At 31.8% G+C, this 13,073-nt stretch overlaps 1 protein-coding gene across 7 annotated transcripts; it reads left to right on the top strand.

Moving 5' to 3' along the window:
• LOC105158927 lies at positions 3,791-10,588 on the top strand. 7 transcript variants are annotated; one of them, XM_020692616.1, is made up of 9 exons: positions 3,791-4,028; positions 4,434-4,534; positions 4,891-5,160; positions 5,242-6,303; positions 7,003-7,055; positions 7,235-7,465; positions 7,681-7,972; positions 9,527-9,723; positions 10,117-10,588. In XM_020692616.1, the coding sequence occupies exons 3-9, from the start codon at positions 5,011-5,013 to the stop codon at positions 10,268-10,270; spliced, it is 2,139 nt and encodes a 712-aa protein (XP_020548275.1). In that variant the 5' UTR covers positions 3,791-4,028; positions 4,434-4,534; positions 4,891-5,010; the 3' UTR covers positions 10,271-10,588. The 7 variants fall into 7 exon arrangements, with proteins under 7 accessions (XP_020548275.1, XP_011074145.1, XP_020548277.1 ...); XM_011075843.2 differs by having other exon boundaries at positions 4,877-5,160; XM_020692618.1 differs by having other exon boundaries at positions 4,370-4,534.

Here is a 13,073-nt window from a genome sequence, read left to right as displayed (position 1 = left end):
GTTGAGTTTTTCCAATTTAACAAGTTTTAGTAATCTGTGTTGTCGCATGCAGCTTAATGCAAGAAACGAATTACTAAAGTAGGTACAACTATATATTTCTACCTACCTCGTCAAGAATTCTAAAATGTTCAGAGTGGATTCAATTTTCAAATGTGTTCATTTCCTATCTTTTTTCCCCTTCTTTTGTTTTTTTCTTTATTTTTTACAAGGGGCGATTGAATTATTCAAGTAGCTCCGAACTATATCAATTTTCCTAGATTCAAGTCACGATTTTGCGAGTAGAGTGATGGGTCTACTTCTTATCCTTGATCTGGATGGTAGATTGTGCTGCAGTACAAACTATTAGGGATTTTGAGGTTGTTCTCAACTAGAATTTTTTAATAATTAAGTCAACTCGCTTCGAAGTAAAATGAGGTTATATAGCTAGACCTCATAGTCATAAATACATATATGTCTTATGAGAATAATGTCACGTACACTGATGCAGCATATAAAAATATGGAATCCCTTTAAAAAAAATACTTGCATTTTCGCTAGTATTGAAATTCAGAAGCCTAATGAAAATACACAAGTAATTAAGCAAAATGGTTCCTTCACATTTGAGTTTGGAGTGAACTCCATTCCACCCAATTACATTTAACTAAGCAAATAATTCTTCGGACCAAATTTATGTTTGTAGTTGTTCAAATGCAACAACCTCAACCTCAATCTCAACCTAATTGGGGTTTTGGTAATGAAAATTATCACAGGTTAATTTCCATTATACTTGATTGTTAATTGATGATGTTGCATGTTGGGATCCATTGCCATGCACTTAATAATATATTACAATATTAAAAAATAAAATTTGTTTGGATCTAGATGGATTATTTTTGTGTTTTTAATTAAGATTTTGGTTCCTAATTATAAGATAATACATTCGTCAATGTAAGCCGGGTTAATTCTTTGCCAACCTTCATTGTTGATAGAAAACTGGATTTGCACTATTCTGGACGCAATCGGAATATTTGATTTGACTTCACTCGTTACTTAATTTAAGGATAAATTACAATAGATTCTTCTAATATTTTTTATAATTATAAATATTTTTTTATATTTAAAAAATTAATGATTGTCTAACAAGTATCGCATCCCTTTGTAATTTATTAGACGATCGTTAATTTCACGGGCTTTTATATATAATTTTTTAAATAATAAGTGAGTATTTGTAATTATGACATATATCATAAGAGCCCGTTGTAAATTTTTCTTATTTTACACAAGAAAAAACAAATATATATATATATATTGAAAATGATCATAGTTTTTTAAATATATCATGTTATGTTCCGTAATCATTAAAATTTAACAAATGAGTGAAGTAGATATTTCCTTAATGAGGGTGAAATTGGATATATTCACTTTACTATAATCTACCAATAATTAGAAAAAATAAAAAATTGTATGTTAGTTCATACCGGTAAAAGTATTAAAATATGTATACCGCAAGAATGGGGCTCCTTTTAATAAAAATTAGTGTGTGCGTATATTAAATAATATTTTATATTTTAAAATATTAGTTGTTATGACATTGTCTTTGTGCGTTTATAATTAATAATTATTTATAGTTTAAATATATTATAAATAAAAATAAAATATATAAATCAACAAATTATATTTTAAAAATAAATAAATTAAATAAAATAAAATAATTTAGCTATATTATTAAAAAAAAAAATTAGAATCATTGTTTTACAAATTGTCGTTTGTGAGTAAAAGTGTCATATTAGTATAGATAGATAGTATAAATATATAGACAAAAGAAGAATTTGATTAGAAGTGGTTGGAAATACAAAAGAATATTTTTCGTAATTTAAGAAATTGATGTCTCACTGTAAGTAACCGCTATTTCTGAGTGAAAATGAGCTTTTCTTTTTTTTTTAATATATAGTATAGATATTACGAAAAAAAGTATACATTATATTTCTAAAATAATAAAAAAAAAGAACAAAAAGAAAGAAATCAACAACAAAAAAAAAAAATCAACTTAAGAGTATTATCGGCGTAACAATAAAATTGATGTTGGGGTGTTATAACTGCCGTTTGTAAGTGAAAAAGGCGTTTTCTTTTTATATAGTATAGATTAGATAAGGGTAAGTTATAATTACCTCATTTGAAGTTTAGTATAATTATGAATACATCCTTATTGTTTGAAAAATTGTAAATATATTCCTTAAAAAATAAAAAATAATTATGTAAGCCCAAATGGTGAAGTGGACATTAATGGAGGCTAACGGAAATGAGCTCGTTGTTAGACGGACATTAAATTAGGAGAATATTTATAATTTTTCAAACAACAAAAATGTATTTATAATTATGTCAAATCTAAAAAAAATAATTGTAATCTATCTAAAAATAAAGATAATATTGGCCTGCACTGATGCTTATAGTTGAATTGCAATTGGCTCTCAGTATATAATAACCAATTATTGACAGAATAGCAATACTACAAATCTTGATAAATAAAAAATATTCTAAAACTATATTGAAGAAGAACATTAAATATTGCTTGCGTGCTCTTAAATGTTAACTTTGAAAGAGGAGTCTATCTAAACAAGAAACTCAGACTTCAGTTGTAATTAATTTCTCATTCTTCCAAGATTGATTGGAGAAATTAATCATACCAAAATCTTCTACATCACATTTTAAATTCCATTAAGATCCAACATTTTGATCCTAATGAGTGTAGAGGCAAGAAAGATTGTATCTAATTATAAATGGGTGAATAACAATTTATCCCCCTGTGATATTGAAAATGAACATATTACCCCCCTATAAAAAAATATAGCAATTTACTCTCTATACTTTTTAAAATAAAGCAATTTATCTCCTTATACAGGGAGGTAAATTGCTAAATTTTAAAAAACATAGGGAGGAAAATTGTTGTATTTTAAAAAATATAGGGAGATAAATTGCTATTTGCTTATTTGCGATATCACGAGAAGGTTGCTTACATTTTTTTCGATTATAAATGTATAGAAATAATAAAACCAGTTTCCATAGATTTGGGGCATTAACAGTTATGGTCATGTTAATAACTGGCTGCGTTGTAATAAAAAGACGTGAATCTTCATTTTTTCATGCAAATATATTTTATATCAAGACAAGAAATGAAGAATTCATCCTCTGTCCTTACAAATTCAAATGGGATAAAAAGAGGACTAATAATAAAATTTTGCTCATCCAAACGTTAATATTTTTGTTTTTCAATTGTCACCTTTTTTATTTTTTTAACTCCGACCTTACATATTTTTATCCTCTCATAACTGTTTATTTTTCTCTACTATTTGTTTTAACTAATATATATTTTATTATAATTTCTCGTCATTTGTAAATATTAAAGACACAATAAAAACTCTATAAACGATAATTAATTATTTTATAATATCATGCACACCTACTGATTATGCCACGTGCCCTTAATAAAAATTAAGCATGAAAAAATGAATCAAATTTTTCGGTACTTTATTGAAATCAATAAATAAAAATTTGTTCGAGCCGGTCTGTTAAATTTAATAAATCAAACTTGAACAATTTTTTTGTTCGATAGACTTTCGAACTCAATAAATTAATATAAAAATAATAAAATATACTTAATAATATTAAGTTATTCGAGTTTGATTTATGTTTGATCTAATTAAAATTAATTTTACTAAAAATAATAGTAGGTACCAGGATCATAATATTAGTTGTTTAAAGGGATAATTTTGCAAAAACAAATAAATGCCCGTGAAAGGACTTCCCGCTTCTCCCGTGACCGAGTCGCCTGATTTTCCTCTTCTTGTCAACATAGCAGCCCCAAAAATCTCGACCCTGCGCCTGTGGTTTCAATTCCAAGTCTTCATTTTCTTTAATCCCGAAACCCCACATTTAATACATTAAATTCTTTCCTCTTTTCACAGCAAAGGTTTCACCGTTTGCAGTATATAGCAGTGAGAGTAGACGGTTAATCCTACACGTTTCTTCTGAGTTGAAGCTCTGGCAGATCTGTGAGTTATTCCTTTTACCTTATTCTTTTCATCCCATTTTCTTGTTGTGTCTTTTGATGATATTGTTGTTTCTATGAATCAATTGACAGTGGTGGGTGGTGGGGTTTTGTCTGTTTTTCCCCGTCTTGTGTTGTGGTTTAGTTCTTAGGCGTATGTGTTTTTATGTTTCAATGTTTGCTGATTTGGATTTCTGTTTCTCTTTATTCAGTTCTTCTTTTAGCATGTCGATTACTTGGATGATGTGATATGTTTGGTACTCTGGTCTAGTTAAATTCTGATTTTTTTTTCTTCATCGTGTTGGATTATTGTCACCTATTTTAGTTCGCCTTTGGCTGTTTTAGGGTTTTACGTCAATAAATCTGCTTTTTGTTTGCGGGTTAAGCAATTTTTACTCCACCTGTACAGTCATTTCATACTCCAGTGGACAGTGCTCTGATGCTGGCGTCCATGACAATAATGCTGCAGTGTCAGGGGTTGATACTTTTCATATGAATAGGCTCATAAAGGTGATCTAGAGTCCCTTGAAGGACCTCTTTTTTTATGTAAAAATGGCATCTTTATATGATTATTTTTAGCTAGTTGGATCTTCTTTTTTGTAGAAGCACTAGTCATATCGTTGTGTTAGTATTTACCATATGTGAATCCTTGGGAGTGCATGTGTTTCTTGCATTATGGAGTTTAATGAATTTTTCGAGATTCTGGACTATTTCGACATGTGAAGATGGAAATAGTGAGATGTGCATGTTGAAATTTTGTCCCTTTTATTCGGGATGAACTAAAGCATTTTTAATAGCTGCAAGATATCTAAGCTGTTTTGATAAGTTATCATCCCTCTCCTGAAACTTCAGTTAGGATCTTTCAGTGTGTTCATTAACTGTTGAGATCGTGCACTCTGCTCCATAAGAATGATATAGTGTGATTTCTGGAGTGGATAAAGTTCTTGGATCATTGAGAGGGAAGGCTCTGATAGGAAAAAACCAGGATGATTCCTTCTGGTTCTCCGGAAGGGGGTGACCCATCACTTCCTCAGAAAGAAACTAAGGACGTTGCGCAATCAACAGATGCGAATGATCCAGCTGTTCCAGGACTAAAGGAAGCTATGCCTGATATTCAAATGGGGGAGCAGAAAAAGGTAAATACTGTTGAGAAAGAAATTTTGAAATCTCCAACTGAGATAAGTGCGGTAGATATGCAATATATGCCTGATGTTCAGAAATATGAGCAGGAAAAGGGGAACCCATCTGAGGAAAGGAAATTGGATACTGCACCTGCAAAAGAGCTGGAGGAAGAGAAAGTTGATGTTCAGAGAAAAGAGCAATCTGAATCACTGACGGCAATGAAATCAATGGACATCAAAGAAGAAAGTGAAGAAATTAAGAGCAAAAGAAGATCAGATGACATGGAGGGAATGAGTGATGATGCAGATTCAGGAGTGACTAAAAAGAATCTGGAGGAAGTTTCTCATGAGGAGGAAGAGGAACCTGTCTTTGATGGTACTGAGGTCCCAGGAATGGAATCTAACAGGAGCTTCTCTTCACAACCCTTGAACAATGACTCAGAAGGGCAGGGATCTGCTTGGCCTGAAAAAGCGGTGGCTCTTAAAAACTTTGTAAGACAAAAGAGTTTAGTTGCCGTGTCTACTGTTCTCCGTCGCCTTTCTGGGAAAAGTGATGATGGACAAGATGTTCCAGATGAAGCACAAGAAGTCTCAAAGAATTCTGCAGATGATGGTGGTGGAGAAAACAAATCTGAACAAGAGGACTCAGTAGAAGACTTAACACAACCTATTTCCATGAGAGGACGAATTATCTTGTATACAAGGTTAGGATGCCAGGAATGCAAGGAGGCAAGAAGATATCTGCACAGGAAAAGACTCAGATATATTGAAATTAACATTGATATCTATCCTACCAGAAAGCTAGAGCTAGAGAAGATTGCTGGATCTTCTACTGTTCCTAAAGTTTTTTTTAATGAGGTCCTTATTGGTGGTTTGGATGAGATGAAAATTTTAGAGGAGTCTGGTAAAGTTGGAGACAAGATTGAATATGTTGTCAGTGAAACACCAGCATATGAAGCTCCTTTACCACCACTTTCTGGTGAAGATGACCCGTCAAGTACTGGAACTATTGATGAGCTAGCTCTTATTGCTCGGAAAATGAAAGGATCTATTACTATAAAGGATCGGTTTTACAAAATGCGCAGGTTTACTAACTGTTTTCTAGGTTCAGAAGCTGTGGATTTCTTGTCAGAAGATCAATACTTGGAGCGGGAAGAGGTTAGTTGCTTCTTTGTTTCGCATTCAGGTTAAATATAGTATTCTTTCTCAATGATGCAGGTTTATTTTTGCATCTTTCGCTTGTATTTTCCCATTCTTCAAGTTGAGCCACAGTCCACATGGCATAAAAACGTATCATAATACTCAATTTTACAATTTATCTCTCTTTCTGTTCAGTACTTATATACTAGTGCATTTGGAAGTTCTTTTTCCTGAAACTAACAATACATGAAGCTGAATGATATGCTGTAATGCTGGTAATGGAACTTGAAAGCATGCGCAGTTGTGATTTCATTTTCTGTGGTTTTAGATTTTCGGGGTTCTAATTGTGGTCATTCAACAGTGTCAGTATGTCATACATTACTTGCCAACAAAACTGCCTTGCTTTCTTCTTATCTTTTTTCCCTCATTTTGTACTTCTTTTCATATCCAAAACTTCAGGTTACAAATGTATGTTACATTTTTCTCTAGTTTCTAAATAATAATTTAAGTACACATGTTGATTGTGCCAAAGTAACTAGTACCCTAAAAGATTTAAGGCTTCTTGGCTGAATTAACTGGCCTCTACATTCAAGATGAGGGAGTGAGATTGGGATTAAAAGAAAACTGCTGTGCTACTTGTTTACCATTCTTTTTTCAGTAATTACTTAAATATAAGTAATCCTTCCGTCTTTCTTTTGACTCTTTTTATTGGTTTAGGCTGTTGAATTTGGTCGAAAGCTTGCAAACGAACTCTTCTTCCAGCATGTTGAGTAAGTTTATGATATTCTTTGTCACCTTTTTTATTGATTAGATGTTTTCTTTACTTAAATCTCACAATGTGATCTCTCTCCATGTTATTTTTGTTGAAATAATACTTATGGTGTCTCAGCTCTTATAACTAGTTGCTTAATTTCTTCCTGAGAAGATCTATTTTGTAATATTACTTCAGGGACAACATATTTGAGGATGGAAATCACTTGTATCGTTTTCTGGATGATGATCCTTTCATCTCTCGATGTCAAAACATTCCAAGAGGCATTAGTGAAGTGAAACCAAAGCCAATTACAGAAATTTCATCAAGGCTTAGATTGTTGCTTTCTGCAATATTAGAAGCTTATGCTTCTGAAGATGGAAAGCATGTCGATTACAGAAGCATTCATGGGAGCGAAGAGTTTGCAAGGTTTTGTTAACAATTTCAAAAAAATTTCTGTGACAAATAACAGGGAGCTTTTTTTTCTTTTTCTCTCTCTTATTTTTCTTTCGGTCTGGAGAAGGGGTGGTGGCGGTGGTGTAGTAGATAGAGAGTAGATGGGAGGGAGAAAGATTCCATGTCTGCAGTGAGTAGCAATTATCTAATGAATTAGGTTGGGCTTTAACTATTGTATTCATTTCTAGGTACTTGAGGATAGTTGAGGAGCTTCAGCGAGTAAAGTTATTTGATATGTCTAGAGAGGAGAAGCTGTCATTCTTCATTAATCTCTACAATATGATGGCCATTCATGCGATACTGATCTGGGGACATCCATCCGGAGCACTGGAGAGGAGGAAACTGTTCGGAGACTTCAAATATGTTATTGGAGGGTCAACCTATTCACTTTCAGCCATTTACAATGGCATTTTGAGGGGCAACCAAAGACCACCATACAATCTCATTAAACCATTTGGAGCGAAAGATAGGCGGTTAAAGGTAATTGCTAACCAACATGCTGTGTTATTGGTAATTATGTTTTTTCCCCTTTTTAAATTGAAACTTATTCGTTGAATGTTAGTAGGCTTCATGATAGCACCCTTGAAGCCTCCAGACAAGAATCATTTGGCTGTATTATAAATGCAATTGCCTATTCTACAATAGAGTTTGATACTGATAATTGACAATTATGAATTATGTTCAGGAAGGAAAACAAACGCTGTTTGGTTTTGATTTCCTAGGGTTATCTCATTCCAAATACAAAGCCACAACGCTTACACCTGCATATAATAGAAACTAATCATTGTGTCTCTGTATTTCTCAATACAGACAGACTCCTACTTATATATATGTGTTTTCCAACTACTAGGAATTTTTATGATCTCTCTGTATATTCAACTCATCATATCAATAAAAAGTATATTTATTTACAGATTCCAATCATTATATTATATAAAGCACATATAACTATGTAAAAGTTTGAACTGATATTACTAACCAGTTACAAAGAAAGACAACTATAATAGAAAGTGTCTCCCTCAGAAAGAAAAAAAGAAAACAATACTTTTATTTTCCACACATTACCAATATATTTCCTGGACCTTTTTGTAAAGCACTTCCACTAAAACATTCCAATCTAAAACCAAAGCCAACACTCAGCTTTTTAAGAAGTCTAATAATGGACCGACTATGCCTTTTTCAGCTGAAGTACTTGTGTTCATCGACAAATTTGTTTCTCTTTAATGATATATGGAAGAAGCAGTGATCGATGATTTGAATTGGTGAAAGAATAATTTATGATCTTTTGATAACGTGAAATCCATGCAAGTCCAAGATTCTATGGTTCGTGTTTGACAATTTCAGACAATACCTTTAGTGATATGCATTTTGTAATATTATTGAAACATGATGTTGTGTACCTGATCTGCAGAACAAAGGTTCAGATTATGAAATGTGGATTGTGGTGAAAGCAGAAAATATTACATGTATTTATGAATTTCTGTATAAAACTAAAACAATTTTGATAAATAATTTACATTACCCTGTCCATCTTTGAGCTCGTGGGTGCTGAATGCTGACTAATTTGAAGCTGGAAACATTGTTTAAAATCCTTGAAAAATATTCGTTACTGTATAGCTCCAGCAACTGGCCATCAATTGTTTAAGTAACACTTGATAGGTACTCCATTTCCAGTTTGATTTAGCTGAAGCTACATGATTAAAGAAGTGATTAATCTCTTATTGGTTCCACTTGTATATTTGTCAGTTTTTCTGATTTCTACAAATTTTATTTGGCAAATACTAGTAGGTTATCTAGATTTTGCCTTTTTGGGCTTTAACTCTGCATGCATTTTGTTTCACAATTGGTAAGCATCCTCAGTAGTGAGCAAGAAAGTTGATTCTTTTCCTTTTTGTGAACATTTTTAGTACTATATCTATTTTCTTTTAGTTTACTTCAGATTTCAGAACTGTTTCATAGATCTACCTCTTTTGGGTTTTAGTGGTGTTTTTTCCTAATTCCTGGGTCTTGACCCCTGCCCCTATCCCATATCAGGTTGCTCTTCCTCATACGGAGCCTCTTGTTCATTTTGCACTCGTTAGTGGTACCCGATCTGGGCCTGCCCTTCGATGCTACTCACCAGGAAACATTGATAGAGAGTTGACGGATGCTGCTTGTAATTTTCTCAGAACTGGAGGACTACATGCTGATTTGACTACCAATGTCGTATATGTCAGTAAAATACTAAGTTGGTGAGTTTTTGCCAACAATTTTTTTGTGTTGAGTCCCTCCTTTTCAGTGCCATACCATGTGTAAGGAGCCTCTGTCATTGACCTGCAAAACCTTTTCAACTGTGATGCATATAGTGGTCTCGTGTCTGCATGTTTAAATGAACTAAAGGATTACATGTCATCATCATCTTTAGTATCACGTTTTATGTTTACTTTCACTTTTACCCAGCTATGCTTTTGTGATGTGAGATTCTAAAATGCATAATTGGAGAGTACGTGCAGTCATCCTTGCGCAGGCTGTGCTAATCTTTTCCGTGTCCTTCCAATTTTATCGGGTGTCCACGAAGAGACGGAGAGTACATGGAGTCGATCTTAACCTTTTTCACTAAAGCTATTGAATGCATCAATTTTCAGGTATAGCGTAGATTTTGGCAAGAATGAGGTTGAAGTTCTGAGGCATGCTGCAAACTACCTGGATCCTGCTGATTCTCAAGCATTTCTTGAATTGCTTTCAAATTCTCAGTTCAAAGTGATATATCAGCCATATGACTGGGGATTAAACAACTAGCACCAGTTGCAGCTCTTCCCTTTTCATCACACACATCGCTGTGTATGCTTGGAACTCAGACCCTAAAACTAGTACCATCTATTCTTAGAAAACTCTCACAACCATGCTTATGTCTGGCATTGCTTAATCCAAATTGCAACTATTTCTGGCTCTCTATTTTTTTCTTCTCTTTAGGTTTACTTGACTTCAAGCCAGCTCATCATAAGCCATCGGCTATGTCGTTTGATTTATTACAAATAAGGATATCATAAAGTGAAGTGATGACATTGTCAATAGGCTATTGCAATTAGTAATATGTATAATACACTTTTCATGTAATTAATTATATTATACGTGCGCTATATAATTGATTTGAATTTCATTCACATATTCCCTTTCTATAACCTTCAACCATTGCTTGCCTACTCCAATTTTAGTCAAAATTCTATAAAAAAATCAAAATTTGTTCAAGTAAAACTAAAAAGAAAAAGAAAGAATTTTGATGAAGACTGTGCATCGATGTTTGTACCCAAAGTAAAATCTGTTTTTCAATTTCAAAGAGTAGGGGAATGGGGAGTGGGAGTTCTCGAAGTACGTACAAACTGCAAATGCAGAAGTAGCCCAATCATGGGGGTTGCGGATTCACAACGGACAGCAACTACTAGGCGTACGTAGCTGTACTGCACCATCACCATGCAATCACTGCGTTATCTACATACATACTTGTATATCTGTACGCACAGAGACAGAGAGACTTATATCCGATGCGTTTCCTCGGGAGTTGTTTCAGATATTTATTGATCCTCTGCCGCTGCCCTCATTGCTCCACACGTACACAACCCGCTTCATCATCCCTCCTAACCTTCCATTACTTTAGTTCACCAAAACTTCACTCCATTTATTTGGCTCTTATTAAAAAATTCAAAACTATTACTTATATAAATTGAGCCGAATCAAATATATTATCATTATAATTTATTAAAAAAAATTTAACGAACCTAAAAAATATATTTAAACTTGATTTCATTAATTATTAAATTGAATGCGAACAAACTCTATTGGATACGAATACGAGCCAAACTTATTATATTTAACGTAAATTACAATAAATTCTTCTAAACTTTATCATAATTATAATTATTTTTTTATTATTTAAAAAATTACAAATACTCCATTGGTATTAATAACCGTTTAACAAATACCCGTCGTGACAATCCATTATAAGAAAATTTGTTAAACGGCTGTTAATTTCAAGAGGTAATTGTATTGTTTTTTCAAACAATAAAAAGATATTTATGATACGACAAACTCTAAGAAAGTCCATAATAATTTACCCTTATTGCTATGATATATTTTATAGGTTTACAGAACGAAAATATGTCCGCAAACTTAATTTATCATATTCAACTAAATAAGTTCAAATGAAATTTTACCAATCAAAATAGAATTGTAGTATTGAATAATTTGATATATTTTTCAGTATATAGAATTCAATACAATAATCTCCGTCGTGCCTTAGTTCTAACATAGTTGTTTTACCCTTGTAATGCACCTGTAAATATACAAATTTGGATGAGATTTTCTTTTCAGTAAAAATCAATAATCATTACATGATAAATTTCAAACATAGACAATCAATATACTTTAATTATCAATGTCAAATAAGTATAATTAATCAACAATTATTATTAATTAAAGTAAACCAGTACCCACACATTAGTAAGTCTCAAAACCCACGATTTCTTGATAATAAAATATTAATTTTGCCAATTAAATTAAATCTCATTTTACAATGGGATGTTATCCCTGTTTGTTTGAGCTGTCCAGCAGAAATAGAATTTTGAATAAATAGTCGTAATTTATTGAGAATATAAATAAATGGGTTGGTGCAGGTGGATTCAGTTCTTGAATTCAATTAATTTATGTGAATGCTTCCAAACAGGTCATTATTGTTGTCATTTTCTTTCCCTCTACCATAATTATTTATTTCCATCCCCAATTATATTATATTATTTATGAATGTGTATGCTGTAGAGAATTTATTTATTTATTTCCACTCTATGTATTCTCATACTTACATATTAACTTTATTTGGAGCGAATTAAACTCTTTCTAATAAGTGTTACAACTCATCTGGACCAATCATTTGTTGCCTTTTTAAGATTATGACTAAATTGCTCTTAATTTTAATCAAAAGAATTTAAGAATGCCCATTATTTCATTACATAAATCCTATCATTTCACAACACAATTTCCACCCATCAAAAACATATTTACAACTTTTACTTGAATAAAAACAAATAAATTTTTAGGGTGAATTATATCGAGCTTTCTTGAGATTTTTGATATACTTACAAATATCCCATCAGTATTAGAAATTATTGATACCTTCTGATATGTGACATAATTATGTAACCCTTGGACAGTAAGGTGGAAATGTCAACTTTTTATTCTTACTAAAATTTTAATTTTTAAAAGAAAAAATATAAATCTATATAAAAAAATTGATGCTAAACGAATATTACTATAAAAATATATAAAAATCTACTTTTGGACAATGTTATTAAAAAATATATAAAATTATAATTCAGAGTCTAAAAAGAACAATTTATATAAAATTTGGAAGAAAAATCTAACAAAAGCTAATAAAATATGTCAATAATGAGATATTTGTAATTATATCAAATCTTCAGAGAATTTGATGTAATATACCCTAAATTTTTATTCTATATATCTCTACTATACTTTAATGTCTATTTGGAAAATTACCTTTAGATCTTGAAATCCATCACCTTATCATGTTTAAAATAGATGATATATTATA

The sequence above is a fragment of the Sesamum indicum genome, linkage group LG3 (genome assembly GCF_000512975.1).
Source record: "Sesamum indicum cultivar Zhongzhi No. 13 linkage group LG3, S_indicum_v1.0, whole genome shotgun sequence".
In the NCBI taxonomy this organism is placed as follows: Eukaryota; Viridiplantae; Streptophyta; class Magnoliopsida; order Lamiales; family Pedaliaceae; genus Sesamum; species Sesamum indicum.
This window is presented reverse-complemented; position numbering and strand designations above follow the sequence as displayed.